This window comes from Cydia fagiglandana, chromosome 14 (genome assembly GCF_963556715.1).
Source record: "Cydia fagiglandana chromosome 14, ilCydFagi1.1, whole genome shotgun sequence".
NCBI lineage: Eukaryota > Metazoa > Arthropoda > Insecta > Lepidoptera > Tortricidae > Cydia > Cydia fagiglandana.
In genome coordinates this window covers 19024813-19048684 of record NC_085945.1, presented here as the reverse complement: position 1 = coordinate 19048684, position 23872 = coordinate 19024813, and the positions used below count along the sequence as shown (strand labels likewise).

Genomic DNA, 23872 nt, shown 5'->3' with positions numbered 1-23872 from the left:
CAGGATAAAGGTGACAGTCCATTTCCAACGACAGCTGCATTACTGTTCATTTCACTATGGAAATTTACAATGACAGCGACGCGTTCAGTACCGGTAGTGCAGCTGCGGTTAGAAATGGAATGTTACCATAAGTGAAAAGGTGTACAGTCACATGCAATAACATGTTACTCTTCGAAGGCCGCAAATATATCTGACACGCTCTTATGGCTCTACAAATAACATCGTGTCAGATATTTTTGCGGCCTTCAAAGAGTAACATGTTTATGCAGGTGACTGTACAGTCACCTGCCATAATATGTTAGTCTTCGAAGGCCACAAAAATGTGACATGCTCTTATGGCTCTACAAATAAGATTGTGTCAGATATTTTTGCGGTCTTTGAAGAGTAACATAATAATATTGCAGGTTATTGTACAACTAAACATATCACTTGAATGGTATCTCGACATGTGCATCCGGTTCAACAGGCTGGAAGAACCCAACCTACCGCGTCTGGAGAACGGGAGAATAATATATAATGGCTCCTCTAATACACTATCGGCGATGATAGATGATTATCGATAGTGTAGAAGGCATACTCGCCAGTTGTCGTCTATCATCGCCTGCGACCCGCGATTTTGGGCACACAAAGGGAATCTCCGGATGGTTGCTACCTACAGCACTGCTTACAGTATGATCTTGCCGGCGGTGATAGACGATGATATTGTCAAGTTACGTGGCACGGATTATTGGCTTCGTATCATCATGTAGTTACATACCTTCCAGTGCCTTATAATCATTATTCACTAGGGAGGGATTACTGGCCGAAGGGTGTCAAGTTCCGGTGTGGTTCCGCGGCCGACTTTTGACACTGCGGGGTTGCGTAATGCATCACACCTACCTCGTCGCACCTACATCACACACCTAACGTGTTTGTAGTTTAGTTCTAATATATATTTTATTAGAATATGTATGAAAATGCACAATAGTGCAAAATCTTGATGAGCTGCTTTGTTATTTTTTTTTATTTATGAGAAAACAAGGCCATCCAACCCGTTGTTCACAGAAAACGATTTATTCTTTTTAATAATTCTTCTGAAAGCAATTGTCTGCTAAAAAAACTGCGACTTCTATTTTACATGAATTATGGAATAATAATAAAATTCTTTAGTGTGCACTACTAAAGAAACGTACATAATAGAAAAAAAAGACAGGACTTAAATGAGTAGGTAACAACAGGCGGAATATACTATATCTACAGTACAAGCAGTTAAAAACGTAAGTGAACCGTTTTAATATGTATAATGTGCCTACTTAATAAAAAAAACCACCATGTGTACACGCCTTTACTATCCTTTTATATTTGATACACTGTTTATTACAACAATATCGGGACAGATACCCACAATGTCCTCTTTTCTATGACCTCATCCGTCTGTTACCTAATAACGGCCCTTGAGGCACACCCGGTGTCCTTTGATCCCTTACAACTTCACCAAATAGAAAAGAAATATATGCCAGTTTACTTTTATGTTTAATATTACCAGAGATATATATAACTCCGTATAAGATAAATAAAGTCTAAGAAAAAAACGTGCCTCGGACGGCCAAGGAAAAGTCATTCTCGAATAGATGGCGCCATTACCTTTGGCCTATTCTCGGCTAGATGGCGGTAACGACACCGTTTGGTATTTTACAACTTTAACACTTTTCAGTGAAAGAACATGGGTCAGTATGGAACAATAAAAATTAAGAATCATTTATCCGTAAACATATTTTGATTATTTTATACATTTTCAATTTTATTTTAAGTTTTAATCGTGTGTCGATAGATGGCAGTAAATGTACCGTGACTACAAAATTGACAATGACAGGACCCCTCTATACTATCTATTCTTTTTGATATTACGAATAATTATTTACAAAAAATGTTTTTTAGGCCTTATTTCATATTGGTTTCTTGGAATAGGGGTGTGTTTTGTAGTCAAACGCCTTTGTAAGATACAATTAAAGAGGAATATTTTTGACGCTCGTAATCCTGGGTTGAAATCCCGGTAAAGAATCATGTTTACCACGAATATTTGTTATTGAGTTATGGGCGTATGATATGTATTTACGTATTTATAAATGTATCTATATTACTTATAGTCTATTTAGTACCCACAACTAGGGAATGCAATCTCGCACCAAGATTGGCGATTCGAGATCTCGCACGTAAATTCTGAATCAAGATTGGGTGTTTCGAGATCTCGACCGTCTGACTTTCGAGATCGAGATTAATCTCAACGAGATCGAGATTTGACAAAATAACTAAAAATGTGTTATTTTGATCAAAAATCTCTAAGGATTCTTTACATACTACTTATTTAGGGTACGTCATGTTATATTTTCAAAATAAAAAGAACAAATGAAATTAGCATTGAATAAAAATACACTTTTATTTAAAAAATATTGCTTCTAATTTGACATTTCGCACAGAACGCGCAACAGTGCTTTTATCGTCAGCTAAAGCCGGCCGCACACAATAGCACTGCCGTAACAACATGAATCTAACGTCAAAAAGATTACTTTAAACAAAGTAATTCACACTAATTAATCTTTCAATCTCGTTCGAGATCTTGAAAATATTAATCGAGATCTCGACCAAGATTACAAAAACCGAGAATTACGGTCAACGAGATTCAATCTCGAAAATTCGTGCGAGATCTCGAACTTGCGAGATCGAGATTGCATTCCCTACCCACAACACAAGCCTTATTGAGCTTGCTTTGGATCAAAATCGGTATTTGTCATTTAATTTTGGATTTAATCTAATAACAGAATAAAATACATCTTGTTATTTTGATACAGAGATCGAATGAAAACATTTCTCGACCTTGCTAAATTCAAATCAAAATATACGTATCGTGAACAAAGACTAACTAGTTTCCATGCAAATACAACTTGATTTAAATTCTGTTTACATTTGTGAGAAAACAATTTCCCTATTTATTTCTGATTTGCCTCAGGCTAGTCGTCTTATTAAAGCTGAGTTCATAGCTTTAGACGCAAAGAAAAGAGTACGTTCTTTCATTAAATTCAATGTCAGATTGTCGCCCTTAGGCGTTAAGCTGGATTTCATTTCCAATTTTATATCTTCAAAAATATTGAACTCGGCATCGGCATAACGTCGTACCCATACGCTACGCCGTAGGCGGCGTAGCACGTGCTACGGCGTTTTTTCGGTAATCCTTGACGATTGACAAAAATGTCACGTTTTTTTCACTCTGAAACTATGGCACGGGAATTTATGTATAGCCTCGATAGTCTACGACATGCCCTTACCGTACGGACTCTATACTCTATAAGTAGGTATGTACATCGTCGCCTAGTACCCATAGTATTTGTAACAATACAAAAGGTAATCACGGTTCATATTCCGGTCGATATAAGTGATTGTCCCCAAATATGATTTTTATAGTAGTTTATTTTAAAGTTATAATACCTTTTCAGTGACAGCAAGCCCAGCATACTCCTGATCCGTCACACAGTCGCCTTTCAACCAATTCGCGAGCCGGCCAAGCTCGCCGAGCATGTTCGACGGACTAAGTGAACTTAACGCCATAATGTAATACTTTTACAACACAAATTCACAAAAAAAATATTATGACACAAAATGTTCACGATCTCTGAAACTTATTTCCGGCGATCTTTTTACGTATGTCAAAAGAAATTATGACTTTTTTGTGTATGACACTTTGGTAAGCTCTGAAATTATCATGACGCAGTTTATTCACTCAAACATACTACTTGTATATGTCACGTTAGTTAGTACAGAAAGCAAAATACGAAAAACTTTTATGACACTAATATATATCGTAAGAAAACTCGACGAAACTGTACTCCGAAATTGTCAAAACACCATTTTTTCACTCCAAAACTTACGTGAAGGAGGAAAATTACTTTTTGTCTTTTTTTCAGGTAAGTTTGTTCGATATAACTTATCCAATTAAAACTTGGACCCCAATCATAATAGATAAGATACGGATACTGACATCCGCTCAGTACCCCATCTCGATATCAACTGAACTCTCGAACTAAGTTTACCATCAAATTTATACTTCCGAACTTGCGCATCCAATCAAAATCCAACCTTATCACCACCATTCAAGCTCCATTTTCACTTGGCCAACTTCTAAATTCGGTAAAATAAAAGAGCATGCGCGCGCGAATGGAACAGCAATTCAAATCGAAGCGAATTAAAAAGAGACAGCGTATTTTAGGGATAACTTGAAGTTAATTTGCGAATTTGTACACGTGAGACGGACCAATGGGAGTTTGAGACGTCATTCGCGAATGTCGGATTGAGGGGCGGACCGTGACCTTGACAACGGCCTTAGGGTTGCGAAAATGCAGCAGAACCATAAACTATACTTTTAATGGCTCATACAGTCACTTGTAATAATATCATTCTTGAGAAATAGTCCAGACAACACATAAAACTTTTATGGCTCTACACTACAAATAAAATTTTATCACATATTTTGTGAAACATTGTACAGTCGACGTCAAAGAGATCTTTACGACTAACGTTGCAAAAAATTATTTACACGACTTTATTGTCATAGCATTTAGGTCGTGTAAACATTTTTTTGTTACTTTGGCTGTAAATTTCTCTTTGACGTCGACTGTACCTATATCATAATATTGCAGTCTGCCTGTACCAAGATTAACCACTTCTCTTGTACATTATATGTGACCTCCCACGGCAAAAGGTACCTTATGACGGTTGGCGCTTACGCTATTATTAACGCCGCTCCAATGTTTTTGCGGCGCTATGCGACGTAAGCGCCAGCCGCCATAAGGTACCTTTTGTCGTGGAACGTCACATATTGACATGGATACTGATTGAATATTTACTCGTAGTTATCTTTTTGCTCTTATGTGCACAATTGAAGTTTGAAACCACAATTATTGACCACCACACACATAAGTATTAAAGGTTAATAAACTGGAATACTTATAGCAGAAAATTTATTATTATTATCTTCTTTATTTATTTTTCTTCTTAAGTATTATTGTGTAAGCAGGCAGGCAGTTGTGACAACTGATATTGCCTGTATCCAGTAATCATTAATAGTTATCGTTGACAAGTAGTTTAAATGATTTATTTTGATTCTTTGTTTATTAAATAAAGATTATTTATACCTACTAATCTGACGTACAAGATAATGTGATGTATGTTCAATAATTTTATAAATAATGGACATCTCATTTAGATAAGATAACCTTATAAATGCATAAAGCACTCATGTAAAAATGAATCATCATTTCAATCTAATATATTTTTGATTGTATTCACTTACACAAGTGTATGATAACCAAACTCATTGACTTATATCTCAGGACTGGCTTTACGTGCAATAAGAATGGGGCATGAATGGGGCCAGTACAGCAGAATGTATGTATGACACCGCTACAACGCGATTGGTTAATATGTTCGCATCATGCGCGCGACTGTTCGCAACTAGTTGCATTAGACTGCATGATTGTCTCGAATTGAATCAGGTAGGAATGAGTGTAAATAGATAAAGATTACATTAAAAAAGGCTTATGTTTATACTAAGCCCATGCTTTAACAGTAGTCAATAGTCAAAGTGTACCAAAGGCAGCCCAAGGAAAAAGGACTGCAAAAACGAGGTGCAAAATTCATAAGAGTCGTAAAAGACTTTTGACCCAAAACAGAAAGTTTGAAAGAATTAGAGACTATTTCAGCTACATAATAAGCTTTCTCTATTCATATTGTATTATTACTTCATTAGGCAAAAAATCGACACCACTTGCAAGGGATGTAGATGTAGCAATCGTTTTAAAAATATTGTGATAATGGCATATTTATAATGTTTCAGCTGCGTAAACAACGATAAGGGAAGAGGGTTCTGCTGATGGTGTACCTACAATAAATGATAATTGATAACAAACTTTAACTTTTGTGTCATAAGGTCTTGTAATGCAGCCTATTGCTGATTGCCACTTAAAATAAGCCCTCACATGGTTGTTATCTTATAACTATGCTTACCTTAGGTGTTTGGATGATATCCATCTCGAAAACCCACGAAAATCAATAAAATAACCAAGTCACTTCAAGTCAACATATGGGTCAGGAAACACCAGATTTTCAAGTTCACTAGCACACAGATGTGACGATACACGTCCAACAATAAACTTTAATGCACTTTAATTATTATACGTATATTGTATTGTAAGCTTTAATGAAATACGTAAAGCCAACAAAACATGCAAACCGATGGGTTTGACGTTTAACGAAGGCGTTTTACTATGTTTCAATATATCCTAATGTAAACGTCTATTTAAGACCTAATATAAAAAAAATTAACCTTATTTTAAGAGTATAAGGTACAATTTTGTTTATTAAAATAGTGAAGTATCATATAAATTGACGACATTTGTTTGTCATAATGACTGTGATCGCAGTCGTTCAAATATCTTATTCACACGACATATTATGAATCCCTTAAAAATCGTAATTATTAACTTTGATATTAATAGTATAGTAATGACGGTCAGTATATTATAAATTAGTAGAGTATGAATAATAGCTTTATATAATTTTACGTAATTTATTATTAATTACATGATAATAATATTGTCTAGTTAAACTTGCGCATGGTATGACATTTAAAAAAAATGCTAGGGATGTACGTCGTCGTCGTTGTTCGTCGTCGATATACGTAGCTCATATTCATCTCTTCTATTCTGTTGCAAAGAAAGTGTTTATTTACACCGTATATTTTCATTTACGACCTACATTAATTAAAAAGAAAATCTTGATTATACTAGATGCCCGTTTCTTCTAATCTAAGGTCTTAGTGGTTATCGTACGTGTATTTTAAAATATCGATATACCTACCAAGTCAGCTACTATCCATCTCTAACCCAAATAAATATTCCGTTGGATTGGCGGTAGAGTGTCGATAGCGGGCGGTCGTTTATAAAATTTATTTTCGTTTTTGTGAGATTTTGTAAGAAATATAGGTTGAATCTTAGTAATTATAGTTGCTAATCCATTTTAAAGTGTGAGGCGTAGTGGTAAGTAGTTTTGTGGTTGTGAATAGAAGTAGTTTAGATATATTTGTGTAAGAGGGTAGTTTAAGGTTCCCAAATCAGCATCCTCATGAGTGAGGATGCTGGTTTGGATGATACCGGAGATGATAACTGCAGCTTTTTAAAGTTTAGTTTGGCTCAACACGAGGATTTTGAGAGATCGCAGTCACAAGCTGGAGTTTTCACCTCAGTCATGGGGCGGAAAAAGAAACGAGACTTAGAAAAACGTAAAGAACGGGAACGGGGGGTAAATCGTAATGAAAAGCAAGCATCTCGCTCACGGTCGATCAGTCCCTCTGGCAGTCGGTCAGATTTATCTAGCCGCCATGAGAATCCAGATACCCAGATCCCTCCAGGACAACAATCGCAGGCCCAGTTTTTGGCTGAGTCTCCGCCGGCACACCTCATAATTGGCTCGCAGGAAAATACGTCAGAGACACCGACTCAGACTCCTAGTACTCCATTTACGCAAATAGGGCGCGATAAATATACAAATAAGGATCAGGGTCCATTCGTAGTTCACGTTCAAAAAATAGAACAGGCCCCAGATTCGGGAATCACTTTACACCCTGTGGCTTTCGGACGTTTCGTGCAAGATAGGAAAAGAGAGTTCCCGAACATAGTAGAGGGTTCTATAAAGAAAATTGGTCGTAACAGGGCAGCTCTTAGTTTTCACTCGGCAGAAGATGCTAACCTTTTCTTAGAGTCTCCCACATTGACCCAAAACAAATACAAAGCGTTTGTACCAACCTTTAATGTAACGAGAATGGGGTTAGTACGGGGAGTCCCGGCCGACTGGACACCTGAAGAGGTTTTGGAGAACATTCAGGTTCCAGTCAATTCGGGGGGTGCTACCCCCATAAAAATTAGACGATTAAATTTCAAAAAAACTAAGCCAGATGGCACATATATGTGGTTGCCGTCGGAAACAGTCATTATAACCTTCGATGGGCAAACTTTACCAAAAAGAGTCTACCTCTGTTTAAATTCCTTGGTGGTAGAGCAGTATTTGTATCCAACAATACAATGTTTCAGGTGCTGTCGCTTTGGACACACTAAAGAAAAATGTAGGTCTCTCCCCCGTTGTTTTCGTTGCGCAGGCGCCCATACGGGTGATACATGTAATGTTGATGAAGAATCTGGGGCTTTTTGCGTTAATTGTCCGCAGGGATTAGGAGCAGGACACAGGGCAAACAGCAAGTCGTGTCCCGAATACATCAGACAGCTAAACATAAAGAAGACTATGGCTGATGAAAATATTTCGTATAGTGAGGCATCCAATCATCATTCCAAAGTCAGCCATAAGTCTTACGCGAATATAACGGCTTCCTCCCCCCAAACTCACCAAACCCATTCGTATGTAAAAACTGTATTTCGGCAACCTCGCTCACCCCCCCAACTGGCTAAAGGTTACGACAGAAAGGCCCACGAGGCTTTAACAAGGGACCCAGTGATTGAGTCCAGGCCAGTTTATCCCGATCAACATCAATCCAATGAATATAATAAAATTTCAGAAATAATTAATTTGATCACTGCTTTTGTAAAAGTATTTTCCCCGGCCACCCCTTTAAGCCCATCTCTGATATCCCACGTTGCGCCATTTATTTCATCCTTGCTCACATCATATAATGGATCAAGTAGTTCTACAGTGGAATTGCCGCAGCATTTCCAATAAAAAACCTGAGTTACTCTTCCTGGTCAATAAATTCAATCCCGTGATTTTAGCCATATCGGAGATATGGTTAAAAGACAACACTAATTTTAAAATTCCAAGCTTCTGTTCTCTAATGGACTGCCGGGCAGATGGTCGAGCTGGATGTGCCCTGTTCATTAGAGACCACATCTCTTTCCAGCAAATACCTTTACCTAATAACAGTCCTAACTTCCATGCAACTTGTGCTCGCGTGGAAGGTATTACCTTTTTATCTCTCTATATTCCCGATCCTTCCTCTCATATTTTAAAGTTAATCAGGAAGCTAATAGAATCTCTTCCACAGCCTCTTATGGTTCTTGGGGATCTTAATATTCATCATACATTGTGGGGTTGTGATAAGAAAGATGACGGTCTAGGTGATCAATTTTTATGGGAAATCATGGACGAATGCAACCTATGTCTACTGAATACAGGAGCACCTACTCTGCGCTCTCTCCCTAACCAAGCAACTAGTGCCGTAGATTTATCTTTTTCATCTCCAATCCTCGCTACTCGAATAACCTGGTCAGTTTTAGATAGTACACATGGAAGCGATCATTTCCCAATTTTATTAAGTATCCCTCTCGCATCCGCAAAAAGACCGGCAGAAAATAGACCATTATTAAGGTACAATATTAACGGGGCAGATTGGGATACTTATAAAAACATTCTAGATTCTGAAACTAGTCTTTTACCTCCTATAACTCTAGATTCCATTGATATCTGTTCCAATGCTTTGGTTCAAGCTATAAAGGCATCCGCTGATAAAGTTTTCCCTCTAAAAAATACAGTCGTGGGTAAATTAGCTTCCCCTCCATGGTGGGACAAGGATTGTACTAGAGCCATTAAGAGTAGAAAGGAAGCAGAACGGTCATATGCTTTGAATATGTCGACCGAGAATTTTGAGGCTTTGACTAAGTCTATGGCAGATACGAGAAAATTACTTAATAATAAGAAGGCGGAAGGATGGAAATCATTTTGTTCGGCATTAAGCCCCTCTACTCCTGATAGAATAGTTTGGAACAACATTCGAAAATTTAGAAGGTCGTATAACCCTAATAACTGTCCTTTCCCTAATTCGTTACAATGGGCTGAATCTTTCATAGATAGAATTGCACCTCCTTATGTCCCAGGGGTCCTTGATTCTTCCATTGGACTGCTAAACAACCATTCTACTGACGCTCTGGATCAACTTTTTACCATGTTGGAGCTCAGAAATGTTCTCAAAGCGGTTAAAGACTCCGCCCCTGGACATGACGGAATCCCATATTCTTTTATAGTTAAAGCCGGGGATAAATTCCTTAAATATTTTCTAGACTTGATTAACTGCATCTTGCTTTCGGGCCATCCACCCTCATGCTGGAAATCGCAACTGATTATGCCTATACTAAAGCCAGGTAAGGACCCTAAGGACCCTCGATCGTACCGCCCCATTGCTTTATCCTCAGTCTTAACGAAGATTCTTGAACACTTGATAAAGAATAGACTAGAGTGGTATGTGGAAAGCCATAATTTGTTAGGAAGATCTCAATTTGGGTTCAGAAAGGGAAAAAGTACCATGGATAGTTTAGCCATTTTTACCTCTGATATCCGGCTTGCTTTCACTAAACGGGCTTCGGTGGTTGCCGTTTTCCTAGATGTCGAGGCTGCCTACGATAATGTCCAGCTCCCTATTCTCAGGGAAAAATTCCGCAAGCTGAGAATACCGGTGAGGCTGGCCTGCCTTGTGGGAAACCTCCTTTCTGAAAGGCAAATCTCTTTCCGGGGTAAAGATCCCCAAATTAGCCCTACAAGATTGATCTGGCGTGGACTACCCCAGGGCTCCGTGTTGAGCCCCCTGCTCTATAATATATACACGCATGATTTAGAAGAGTCTGTTTCTGATTGCCAGGTACTTCAATACGCTGATGACTTATTAGTTTACTCCTCAAATAAGGATATCATTTCGGCCTGTGCGTCTGTCAATAGCTCCCTTCAATCTTTAAATATTTGGCTTACTACTAATGGTTTGTCTCTTTCTCCATCGAAAAGCTGTGCCGTGATTTATAGTCGTAAATTAGTCTTGCCTAATATTAACATAGCAATCAAGGAAGCTAGAATTCCTGTCCGTCTCTCATTTAAATTTTTAGGGGTCATTCTTGATTCAAAATTAAATGGGTCTTTGCACTTTGAATACGTTATAAAAAAATGTGAACGTGGGCTCAATACTCTAAGGTGCCTTTCAGGAGTTTGGTGGGGTGCTCACCCTATTTCCCTGAGATTAGTTTACAACGCCACAGTTCGTAGTATTTTGGATTACGGTACTCACTTGTTGGTACCGGGCAACAAAGCCGGATTAACTCAGTTAGATCGAATACAATCTAGAGCTTTAAGAATTATCCTAGGCGCAATGAGAACTAGCCCTATAAAAGCCATGCAGGTTGAATGCGCCGAACCACCTCTTAATTTGCGCCGCCAATTTTTAGCCGACAGTTACCTTTTTAGATCCCTGCAATTTTCATATCATCCCATCATCCACCGTTTATATGACCTAAAATCAAATTCTGCCTTAAGCTATAATGAACAGCCATGTCTCGTGAACAGTCTAAGAAAATTCCAATCTTTAAAAGACCCAGTATTTCATTCCCCTCGGCTTCCCCTTTTTGAATTTGATTATGAGATTATCATACATCAACCTCGTGTTATCTTAAATTTCGATATAAGTCACAACGATCCGCATGCTAACGAATACATGCGTCAGATCCTTTCCCGTGAATGGCATGGTTGGAACACAATATATTGCGATGCGTCCAAATTGACCCCGACAGGATGTGTGGGAGTAGGTATTTACCACTCTCAGTATGAGATTGTTCAAAAAGTTAAATGCCCTCCTGAATCATCAGTTTTCACTGGTGAATGTATTGGTGTATTGGAGAGCGTTAAATATATTTTAATCTTCAAGTTAAGAAAAAGTATTATTTTTTCGGATTCCCGTAGTTGCTTACAGGCGTTATTATCAAATCCATTCGCGGTTCGGTGCCATAACCCTATCGTGTACGAAATAAAGAAGAATCTTTTATGCTGCAGGGAAAGAGGACTTGAGGTTGTCTTGGCTTGGGTTCCTGGCCACTCGGGGGTCTCAGGAAATGAGCGGGCCGACCGAGTCGCCAAGGACGCCGTTGTATGTGGTGACAAGGTCCCGTTTAGAAACTACTGTCATGATTTAGTCCCTCTTGCGGCCAGGATGCTGACCCGGACTTGGGCTGCTGATTGGTCTACCTCCAACCGTGGCAAGTCTAAACCTTATTACCTTGTACAACCTTCTGTGTCGCGAAAACCATGGTTTTCAAAAATATTTATTGAAAAACAGTTTTGTTCTGTTATCATCAGAATGAGGTTGGGACACTGCAGTACCCCTGCCCACTTAAAGAAAATTCATATTCGGGACTCCTCTTTATGTGAGTGCGGACTGGACGAAGGAGACCTAAATCATATTTTCTTTGTGTGTCCGTTATATAATCACGATGGCCTATACGCAGATCTCGTAAGTCTTAAAGTCCCTTTCCCCACTCACATTTTAGAGTTGTTACAAGTTAAAGATAGGGACATCTTAGTGGCCCTGATCTCTTTTTGCAAGCTTAATAATTTAAAGTTTTAATGATTTGATTGTTTATCAATTTAATAATAATTTTGTCTCTCATTTTTCTTCATGTCTAATATTACTAACCTAGTAGTTGTGAATCGTTTTCTCTAACCCATACTAACCCTTTTGATTTTTTAGAAGTATTCATAATATGGATTAGCAACTGTGGCTTCGGTAAGATTTCGCGTTCTGAATTATTTGATTATTGTTAACACAAATCGACATGACACTGGCAAATTAATAGAAGGCCATTAAAAAAAAAAAAAAAAAAAAAAAAAAAAAAAAAAAAAAAAAAAAAAAAAAAAAAAAAAAAAAAAAAAAAAAAAAAAATATTCCGTCGCTGTCAAATCAATTTTCGTTCGTCTTTGTCGAGGAAAATAAATCGGTGAATCAGCTTAGTGGATTATTTTAAAGTGTTATTTAAACATGACTTCTACGATGCCAAACGACGGTGATAGAAACGAGGAGCGTCGACGCCGGGTGAGTCCTAAAATTATGGTGAAACACTTACAGAGGAAAGTAATAGCAATAAAATTGTTTTGCCTTGCGCGTATGAATCATTACAATATTTTATTGCGCCTATCAAAAACATCGTTATTCCGTTTATAGACTACGGAACCGGTTCAACAAGTTTTAATGATATTATTTAGTTTATTGGAATATTTTCATAGAGTTTAATATCATTAATGTTCTGGAGATTTCTCTTATCACTATAAGATTATCGAGTTTCGGGCGCTTAGTGTTTTCATGAGGTCAATGTGCTTAGGATAATTGACTTCCACTTGACCTGGATAATTTTCTAGGCTGTGGTTTATTGAAAATGGTTGTGATTTTATAAATTTCAACTTGAGAGTTATTGTGTTTCTGTTTGGCCCTATGGTTGAGTGGTAGAGGATGCCTTTTGGCATTAAGTCCACCATTTGTATATAATTGTATATCTTTATGCAGTAATGTTTAAAATAATTGCTAATTGCCGCTAATAAGAATATAACATGCAGGGGTGCTAAATATTTGAGCAGTCTCTAACACCTAAGTGTAGCATATAAAATCATCCAAAGTTTGTTATGCTCTAGTTTCCTAGGATAGCAGTGCCTTCATATAGCGGCCGTCTCCATACAAATACTACAATATCCATATTTAGCCATATTGTTTAGTATGGAGACGGACGCTATATGACGGCACCGCTATCCTAGGAAAACCGGTCTTTACCTACATTGTGTAGAGATCGGGGGAAGAAATGATTCTTTTAAGTTTTCCTATAATACACTTTCCTTTCAGAAAATAGTTCTTCCAAATTATATTCCATCATTTCCTGATACTGATATTCAAGGCATTCTGTAATATGATTTATCCCATCAAAAACATAAATGTAAAAAAGGAGAGCTTGGCTTGACACGGTGCCGCGTGTCTAGATTTTTGGTTAAAACTTAGACCATTTCTGATTCTTTAAAAAATCTACTCTAATATAAAATTAAAATTTAAAAAAAAATATAACAAACTATGGTTTAAAATGTTTTTTCTCTCGGTCAACTGTTAAATAGAGACATTAAAATTTGTGCAAAGGAAATATAAATGAAACCCTGCCTATAGTTTGAACAAGAAAACCATAGCGCACTGGGGTGTGTGCTACAAGTAGTATATTGCCATGTGACAACCATAACTCACTATTTACAACACAACAAGTTCAAGTGTTATTACGAGTTCAGTCATAGTGGACCAATGTTGCACCAAAACAAGGTTGATTTTTATTATTTTTTACAATTAGCGAGTTTTCGTTGTCACCTGACAATATGGTGTGAGAAGGTAGAGAGCATGTGGTTGTGGGGTAACGTTTTTGCAGGTGAGCTGACTTACTAATAAATTAAAGTGCTAAAATGTATGAACCTCTAGCCGCCCATACGTCTAACCTTGCCAAGCAAAATTAAATTTTATTTTGTCAACACTAAGTTCAAATTAGAATGGAACAGGAGACCTCTTTATAGGTCTCTGGGCGGCTAGGCTAACTTTAACTTAACAGAGGTTAACTTTGCAATCAAAACGTGCTATAAAATCTATGCAGGCAATAAAGTGGTTTTCATAAATGTTTATTCTAATAAATTTGTTTGGTACAGGTGTTGCTGGGTCCGCTGCCAGCTGGTTTCCTCCGTGCCGACGGAGACACAGCCGCTGACAATGCCATGGACGCAGACTATCAAGCAGCATTGGCACTGCAGCAACAACTATGTGGTGCACAGGTAAATGATGTTTCATACAAATTGGTTCACAAGATTTAGTGAAAATAAATCTGTAGCTGGCTAGAGTGTATAATATTGGTGATTAGTTGATTACTCTTCCTGTACATGGAAGCACAAGCAAGTATGATTTCACTATGATCATGAAAATCACCTCTGGAGTAAATTTAGTGTACATATTTATTTTAATATGAATGTCTAGTTAGTCTTGCCTCGCGCGGGCCGCCGCCGCCGAGGCACATCTACCTACACTGGCCGTCTTGTGCGCGAGGAATTTGCCTGGCTCGTATGTACCTATGCTCGCTCTGTGTGGACCCGGCTAATCATCAATATGCCATTTAGGGTTCTTGCTATATTGGAATTTCTATAGCGTAAGTATTAAACAACCAATTTAGCTAGGACCCTAAATGGCGCAACAATCGCGGAACGTGACTGTGACATGATACTTATTGTATCAGTCATTAGATTTAGTTGCACAATACAAAGATGATTCATTCATGAGATAAGATAATGACTTTGACTATACATTCAATAAAGTACTTACTGACTATTGTGCTAGCGTTTGTTGTCTTTCATTTGAGTTATGTCGGCGCGGGCTGTCTGCATTCAAGTATACTCTGTACGTTTTTTTCTTCTTAAGAAAATGTAAAAAAGGTCATCACCATTAGAATATTTTCCTAAGTTATCATACAAGAAAAATTGCCACTTGAATTTGAAATCAATATGGTGCGCTGAAGCGCTGCTGGCCTAGCGGTAAGATCGTGCGACTTTCAATCTGGAGGTCGCGGGTCCGAACCCCAGCTTTTACCAATGAGTTTTTCGGAACTTATGAACGAAATATCATTTGATATTTACTAGTCGCTTTTTACGCTCCCATGAGCCGTGGCAATGCAACTTGATTCTTGACTGTCTTATATGCTCCATTTCGTAAAGTGATCGGTGCCCAAAGTAATTGTACTGTGTCAAAGAAAGCTTGTTGTGCCTATCCAACATTTAAAGAGGCTCAAATATATGTTTTTATTTTTTAGGTCCCCGCTGCAGGCCCGCCGTTGACAGCGAGGCTGAGCATCACTATAGCTCAGGCGAAGTTGGTTAAGAACTATGGTGAGTTAACTACCTCTTTAATATTTTTGAAGTGAAAACTTCTTTAGCGGCGCTGTGCACTTTTTATGACGGGGAAAAGATGTTAAACTCGCGACAGGTGTCACATGACCGCAAGATTCGTAAAACGTAAGACGGACACGTGACCTGATCTAAAAACTGTTACATTGTCATTGAGTTTTCACTTCTGCCGGCACTCCCGGAGTGCAACCCGTTGTTTTTTTTTTCTTTGTCATTCCATTTAGAAAGATAGTATGGTATTTTTTGCAGGACTGACCCGTATGGACCCGTACGTGCGTCTGCGTGTAGGTCACTGCATCTACGAGACCCACACGGACCCCAGCGGTGGAAAGACCCCGCGCTGGAATAAAGTCATTCATTGGTTAGTAAAATCGTTTAAATATTTTTTGTTGTAAAAAAAGTTTAAATAAATAAAATTGTTGGTAGAGTTAGACTAAGACAAGTCTGCAGCGATTCTGATAGCCCACGCAGTGCAAGTGTTATTTACGTCATAATTTCATACAAGTTTGACGTATAAAATAACACCTGCACTTTGTGGGCTATCAAAATCGCTGCAGACTTTTCTTGGTCTGACTCTACAAGCTTTAATTTGCTAATAATCGATTGTCGTTATTGTTCTAGACTTCTGATAAAAGTGATAAAACATAGATTAGCTATAGTTCGTTTTTTTTAGCATTAGAAAGAACTTGGAAGAAGGTAAGCGATTGTGACGTCTTTTAATTCAAAAACGCTTTTTAAAAATCCGTAACTATTACTTATGAAAGCAGAAGAATATAAATGATCGTATTAGATTCATAAATGTTACATATAATTTGCCGTAATTTTTTTTTTTTAAATGTGTTTTACAATTAAAAGACACATCAAGATTGTTTACCTTATTTCTAATGCTAAAAAAAACGAACTATAATTGAGGCTGGTTAAGTTCTATGAATAAGCTGGTTTAAACTGAAAGTGGATAATCTTTTCAGCTTGCTGCCCCCTGGCGTGAACTCGGTGTACCTGGAGATCTTCGACGAGTGCTCCTTCACCATGGACGAGCTGATCGCCTGGACACACATCACCATCCCGCAGGCCGTGCTTAATGTAAGCTGATCATCATCTTCAGAGATGCACCGGATATCCGGTTACTATCCGGTATCCGGCCTATCCGGCCATTATTTTATTATCCGGCCGGATACCGGATAGTGACCTACTATCCGGCCGGATACCGGATAGTAACATTGCTTGATTTCGGAGTAAACAAATTGGATTTAAGAAACAGACACGGTCATAATCGTACTCGTTTATTATTTTAAAACAATTTAATAATTCCATTGATTTGCACGCGCACTCATTTCGACCCTAAAAATGAGTCCGCGCGAACGTTCACTAGGAAACAGGTCAAACCTGCAGAATGCGCACCTGAAAAACCGAAATGTAGGTATAGTTCCGTTGGCCGAATATCCGGCGGCCGGATACCGGATATTCGGCTGATGGTCAGGCCGAATATATATGCATCTCTAATCATCTTACCTTCACCATTTTATAGAAGAGATAACAGTGAAATGCGTTTTGGTACACAATACAATACAGATTGACTTTGAGAAAGCCCTTACGCCTCCAAAAGTTAGTAGGAATCTAGGAATACCTTCTAAATAAAATATTACATAGATATTGACGACCGGTCTGGCCTAGTGGGTAGTGACCCTGCCTGTGAAGCCCATGGTCCTGGGTTCGAATCCCGGTACGGCTATTTATTTGTGTGATGAACACAAATATTTGTTCCTGAGTCCTGGTGGCTGCGTGTTTTCTTTGTATATAAGTATTTATTATATGTATAGATTTATTTATCAATAATTTTTATAAATAATTATTTAAACTATACATAAAAAAACCGCTCTTTGCCGTTCCCGGAGAAAAGGTATCCACGCTGGATCACCGCACAGACAGCCTTTGCACAAGGAACGACTTAACGACACAAGTATCTATTTATCTATACATATAAGTACCCTATCGTCGCCTAGCAGCCATAATTCAAGATTTGCTTAGTTTTGGGCTAGGTTCACCTGTGTGAGATGTCCCCTAATATTTATTTATGAATGTTGTTTGGCAGGGCGAGACCCACGAGGACTGGTACCCGCTGAACGGCAAGCAGGGCGACGGAGTTGAAGGCATGATCAACCTCGTGCTCAGTTACTCTGTGAGTTATTTGTGTTTGTCTGTCACTATGTTTAAATATGCACCCGGGTATGTCCTTAAACTACGTCCAAGACGTCTCTCAAATTCGGTGTACTCGACTGCGATTGCCAACCCGCCTGCCAAGCGTGGCGATTATGGCATACACCCCCCAAAGGCCATAGGCCTCCCCTATGTTCAGCAGTGGACGTCTTATGGCTGAGATGATGATGATGATGTTTAAATATTAACAGTTCTGTAGCAGGAGTTAGCGATACTACCAATACAATAGACCTTGAAATGAAAGATAATTTTTTGCAAAGCAAGAAAAATAAGCATACCGGGGGACGCCGATACCGCCGCGGTATCCTCGAACATGCTCCTCGATGCCGCAGAGTAACAATCCTCCGTGATGCTCCGAGGTCGATCTCAGAGCATTCAAATTTATACCTTAATGTAATTGAAATAGGACAGAATATATGTGATCTGCGCTGAGCTGCGCCGGTTTGCGCAGGTCTTAAGTACAGTGGCGGATTTGCAGTCTTTGCCGCCCTAGGCCCTGTAGCCGCCTCTTTCAAAGCACCCATAATATTGACTACATTTTGAGTTATTTCTTGTTACCATCAGCGAATTTTTTGTCACAATTGGCCGCCCCTAAATATCTTGCCGCCCTAGGCCCGGGCCTACTGTGCCTTAGGGCATATCCGTCACTGCTTAAGTATTCCAGTTAGGACAAAATGGTTCAGTGTCTACGATTTTGTCATTTTGTCGAAGAACGCTCCCGGTAAAACTTTTTTAAAAGTTTTACCGCAATTATTTGCTTTATACTAAAGAGGTTTTTTTTCAGGTGGGCCCGGCGGCCGTGGCGACCTTCCCCCCAGTGCTGGTGGTCCCCAGCACGGGGATGGGCTACGCCGCCATGCCGGTGTACCCGCAGCACCCGCAGCAGCCCATGCAGCCCGCGCCGCAGAGGGCCCATCCTCCCCCGCCGCCCCCTATCACGCCGGAGCAGATACAACAGGTATTTTGCCAGCTTTTATTTATCTTTGTTAGTATGTTCGTTGGTTAGTGTGGATCAAATCTAGGATGCTAAATCGCTTAGCTGAAATTTTGCATAAATATGTATTAAATAATATGACATGAAGGTGGCCGTAGGAATTCTGTGATAAATAAAACGACGTAACCTAATTGTGTTTGGGTTTGTTAAAACTGTCTCGATGAGTATTAGTTGCCTATCGAAAGAAAATTACAGTCAGCGATAAAAAAAACCGGTCAAGTGCGAGTGGGGCTCGCGTTCCAAGGGTTCCGTACATTACCCAATTTTTAACAATGTATTTTTTTATGTGGCACGTGACTGAAATGTGTCTAAAAAAACCCGTAGAGGTCGGATTAAGTCCGACTCACGCTTGACTGCACATTTCTAATTGGTTTTCTTGTCATTATAGGTAAAAAACTATTTTGTATATTCTTTTCAAAATTTTAGACCCCCAGTAGTTTCGGAAATAAAGAAGGGGGGGATGGTCGAACTAACAGACAGACGCACGAGTGATCCTATAATGGTTCCGTTTTTTCCTTTTGGGATACGGAACGCTAAAAAACATGTATCATGGAATTTTTCTCCAAAAATTTTTTTTTGCAATTCCAGATAGAAGAAATGTTCCCAAGCATGGACAAGGAGGTGATCAAGTCCGTGCTGGAGGTGAACCACGGCGACAAGGACGCCACCATCAACTCTCTCCTTCAGATGTCCGAATAGTCACGTCACACAACTGGACACTGGGCGGTACTGGTCGATATTACTTTACATTTCAAATTCATTCTTAGGTGTTCATTTTCTTAGCATTGTTTTTGGCATAAGGGGGCTTGGGCAACATTGTCCCAAGAAAATGTTGCAAACATAAGTTTTTAAAGCCTGGCAAGATTTAATGTACATAGAGACGGGTCCCTTTGTTTGACATAATTATTGAAAGTCATAATGTAATGTTTGTCAGATTATCATTAGTCATAATTCTGAAACCGTTAGTTTTTCAGGATTTTCATAAGGTTATCCTATAGATAGGTTAAGTTTGTTTTATGGTAATTCTGAAAAAGTACGCGTTTCTGAGAAAAACCAAATTATGACTAACGAAAATGCGGAAAAACAATACATTATGACTTAAAACTTTATGGGAAACTCTGGTTTGAGTCATTCAAACGCTTTACATTTTCAGTTTTTGGTGTCTGTTAAAAAATACTTTGAGATTTATATCGTCTAGTATACGTTCAGTGTCATATTCAAGTAATTATACAATACTTACTTACAGAATATAAGCGCTTAGCATTCGCTTTTACATCCCGCTCTTTTAGTCACATATTAAAGGTAAAATTTAGTTTGATAACAAAAGTACATAAGCAAGTTTAACATGTCAATGTGTGCATAAACAAGAGTTTATCATTTATATGCGGCTATAAGGGCATTTAATATGTTAATAAAATTAAAATTTTAGATTTAAATAAGCTGTATAAACTCATTATAAAATCGTTAATAATAATACAGGGGAAAATTATAATCAAAAGCATAGACAAAATAATACTGACTCGTCAAGTAGAGTTAGGCCAAGAAAAGTCTGCAGCGATTTTGATAGCCCACGCAGTGCAAGTGTTATTTATACGTCATAATTTCATAGAAGTTTGACGTTTAGAATAGCACTTACACTGTGTGGGCTATCAAAATCGCTGCAGACTTTTCTTGGTCTAACTCTAGTAGTATAGCCGTAACGACGGTGTAAGTAGATGGCGCTGTCCGGTTTTATGATCACTGGATTGACAAACGTTTGCGCTTGACAACATACTTACTGCGTCATTATTGCAACGCCATCTACCTCAGCTGTCAAATTTGAGGCTATAAAGTTTTTCATTTCGTATTTTAGTATTATTTTGTCTATGTTGAAAACTATGGAACAGCCCCAAGAAGTTAAATATTTTTAGTCTAAACTTATAAAGCAACGTACCACGTTTACAAGAATAGTAAATAGTTCAAATAGAAAGGCGCTTTTCCATCTTTTTATAGAAACAAATCGGCCTTATTATTATAAAGAATAGCTTCATATTGCACTATAAGTAACATCAAGTAAGAAATCAGTCTATTTAAATCAACATTTTAAACTATGTATGTAGGTTTTTAAATACAAATTTTGTCATGAAAACATTGTTTTACAAACCGAAATAAATGCCATATAAGGTAGAAGTACTAGTGCTCGACGCTGCACTAGTATTCGACATGGGCACTTTATGTCAAAGTGACAAGGATTAAATTTGAATACAAAAAATCTTCGCTGTTAAAATTTAACCTATATATTACTCTGACATAAAGTGCCCATGTCGAATACTAGTGCAGCGTCGAGCACTAGTACCTACCTTACCTACGAAGAAAAAATGACCAAGGCCTCCAGAAACCATTCACAAATAATTTATTAAGCTGTTTCTTAAAGTTAAAACATTGTTTAATCAAGTATTTTCTCGTTTATGACATTAAATTTTTTACATAATCCCGAGGCAACGGATTATTTCACATTCCACAACTTTAATACTCTATTATCAATAATGCATAATGGCAATGACATAGACTAGAAAATAGTTGATCATTGATACCAATAACATTTTAATGACTTTAAGTTTTTTTACCTACTTATATTAATTTCGAGCATCGACAATGCATTTTGCTCAATTTATTTTATTGGCGATAACACCAAATTCAACATTACAGTAGAATATTAAATGTGATTTTAGTATTTTTAGCGAAACTATCGGTCGGTACTAGAGATGGGCCGAATATTAATTGAATCCTATCCGTCCATTAATCACATCAAACAAAATTTCGATTTTTTAGACTCCCTCCCCCTTCCGCCTTCTACCCCCTTGGCATGATCCCCTCTCCCCCAGTTGCTGTGACGTAATACACATTCATCTCATCCCTAACATTCTTTTGCCTATATGGCATTCATTCATCCCTCCTCATTACATGCCCATATAATAAATGTATTAGTACAGATGTTAAATGTGAACCGAATAATTCGGTCGAATATTCGAGTCAATCTTGATTTTGACGACCGGTCTGGCCTAGTGGGTAGTGACCCTGCCTATGAAGCCGATGGCTACCGGGTTCGAATCCTGGTAAGGGCATTTATTTGTATGATGATACAGATATTTGTTCCTGAATCATGGTTGTTTTCTATGTATTTAAGTATTTAAACATTATATATATCGTTGTCTGAGTACCCACAACACAAGCCTTCTTGAGCTTACCGTGGGGCTTAGTCAATTTGTGTAAGAAATGTCCTATAATACCTATTTATTTACCTATTTGTCCTATAATACCTATTTGATGGGTACTCTGTCCATCTCTAGTTTTTACATTGGATGTGGAACCACTGAGGAGGTTTCACTAGGCACAGAATTGTAGTTGTCACGTTACGTACACGTTAGTAAGTAGACGACAAATAGAAAAGTGATAATTATTGTTGTATGTTGGTAGTGGCACATAGGTTTAGATGGCCAACGGAAGACATTATATAGAATATAGTAATGTGTATCAAAAACTGTAAGCTATATTTAAACATTGAATTATTATTACTACCACAGACAAAACATTTTCCAGACTGAGCATAGTCGCGCTCCCCCTCTGCCACGCATACGGTAATTTTACTCCATGTTCGAGTCGAAAGTGTCTTTGTGTGACGTCCGTGTCTTTGAACGGACCAATCACGGCACGGGACTTCGCTCACCTCGTCCCACGCAGCCCCGCATTTTTGGCATCATCGGTTGCATGAAATAATTGCTCTAAACTCGGTCTAGAGTTCCTAGTCTATGATTACTACGTATAGAATCGGCACTGAGAATCAGTATTTTGCGGCATGAGTTGTTGTTTTGACAAACCATAGAAGCGGAGCGTGAGTCTCGCGACCTAAACGCGTAAGCGCCATGAATTTTACGGCACTTGCGAGGTTTTGGTCGTGAGGTACAGGTTGTGGTTACGACAATTTCATAGTTTGGTATGGCTTATTCTCCATTGTAATAATAACTCAATGTATTTTAACTATTATTTTGATTTTGTGAAGTTTAGTTAGACTTTAGAAAAAGATCTTGCCCTTCAAAATGGAAAATGACTTTGTTTGCTGTACAAATTTTCAGATAAAAACACATTTCTATTTATGATACCCTACATGTGTAGCATCTTTTATTTATAGTTACTTTTATTACAATAGTTGTTTTAATAACAAATAAAGTGATAATAAAAACATGTTGATTCTTTAGCGATCGATATGCGACGTCATTGTTTTCGTGGCATATTAAAATACCCATATCCAAGGCTTGTCAGCTAAAGTGCCAAATTATTTGCCGTCGGTGCAATGCTTAAATGAATATTATTGTTGTATTTATTTGTAATTTTACAATGTATAAATAAATTATAAACCTACTTATTTATTGGACTTTTATTTACCAGCAATCAGACCAAGAAAAGTCTGCAGCGTATTTGATAGCCCACGCAGTGAACGTGTTATTTAAATGTTAACTTCTATGAAATTATGACGTATTAATATTTGCATTGCGTGCGCTATCGAATCCGCTGCAGACTTTTCTTGATCCGTCTCTAGCACTTTGTTAACCCTTTTCTCAAGCATAGTATGATTTATTGACCACATACTCATCAATAGAATTTCAGCTTTGGCGTTCCGATTTCAGATTCCAATTAGATTGTACTTTCGAGAAATTTGACTTGTCTTGAAATGAATCATCAAAGCTGGATTCATTGGAATAGAATGGTGCGGCCTTAAGAGGAAACTACGGGACATGATTCTTAGACTACATCTCTTCTACTATTCATTCATTGGCCTGTCCCATCAATAAGATGATGGTTTAAGCAGCGTCTATATTAAGAGTGTGGCACTTCCGCAAATGACTCTTAATAAACTATGATTATTTTAAGGTA

At 38.1% G+C, this 23872-nt stretch overlaps 2 protein-coding genes and 1 long non-coding RNA gene across 3 annotated transcripts in view; 2 read left to right on the top strand and 1 right to left on the bottom strand.

Annotated features, from left to right (window-relative positions):
• LOC134670941 (myotubularin-related protein 6) overlaps positions 1–6265 on the bottom strand; it is a 100522-nt gene extending 94257 nt beyond the window's left edge. The window contains exon 1 of the mRNA XM_063528775.1: positions 6037–6265. Within this exon, the coding sequence (XP_063384845.1) occupies positions 6037–6060 (24 nt within the window). The 5' untranslated portion in view covers positions 6061–6265. The remainder of the gene's footprint in view (positions 1–6036) is intronic.
• The window catches only part of LOC134670956 (uncharacterized), a 169260-nt gene extending 145904 nt beyond the window's left edge, over positions 1–23356 (top strand). The window contains exon 2 of the long non-coding RNA XR_010099152.1: positions 19948–23356. This is a non-coding gene — a long non-coding RNA (uncharacterized LOC134670956). The remainder of the gene's footprint in view (positions 1–19947) is intronic.
• LOC134670928 (toll-interacting protein-like) lies at positions 12727–23356 on the top strand. The gene is made up of 8 exons (XM_063528762.1): positions 12727–12877; positions 14509–14631; positions 15657–15732; positions 16000–16111; positions 16719–16833; positions 17843–17929; positions 18752–18925; positions 19550–23356. Exons 1-8 carry the CDS (start codon positions 12824–12826, stop codon positions 19658–19660), a joined length of 852 nt encoding a protein of 283 aa, XP_063384832.1. The 5' UTR covers positions 12727–12823; the 3' UTR covers positions 19661–23356.
• Positions 23357–23872: the final 516 nt, after the last annotated feature.

Bases quoted from the DNA above. Each gene is read 5' to 3' on its own strand.
- LOC134670928 (XM_063528762.1), top strand. From the start codon at position 12,824: ATGACTTCTACGATGCCAAACGACGGTGATAGAAACGAGGAGCGTCGA. The intron at 16,112-16,718 runs GTTAGTAAAATC...TAATCTTTTCAG, and splicing joins TGGAATAAAGTCATTCATTG to CTTGCTGCCCCCTGGCGTGA. The intron at 18,926-19,549 runs GTATTTTGCCAG...TTGCAATTCCAG, and splicing joins CGCCGGAGCAGATACAACAG to ATAGAAGAAATGTTCCCAAG.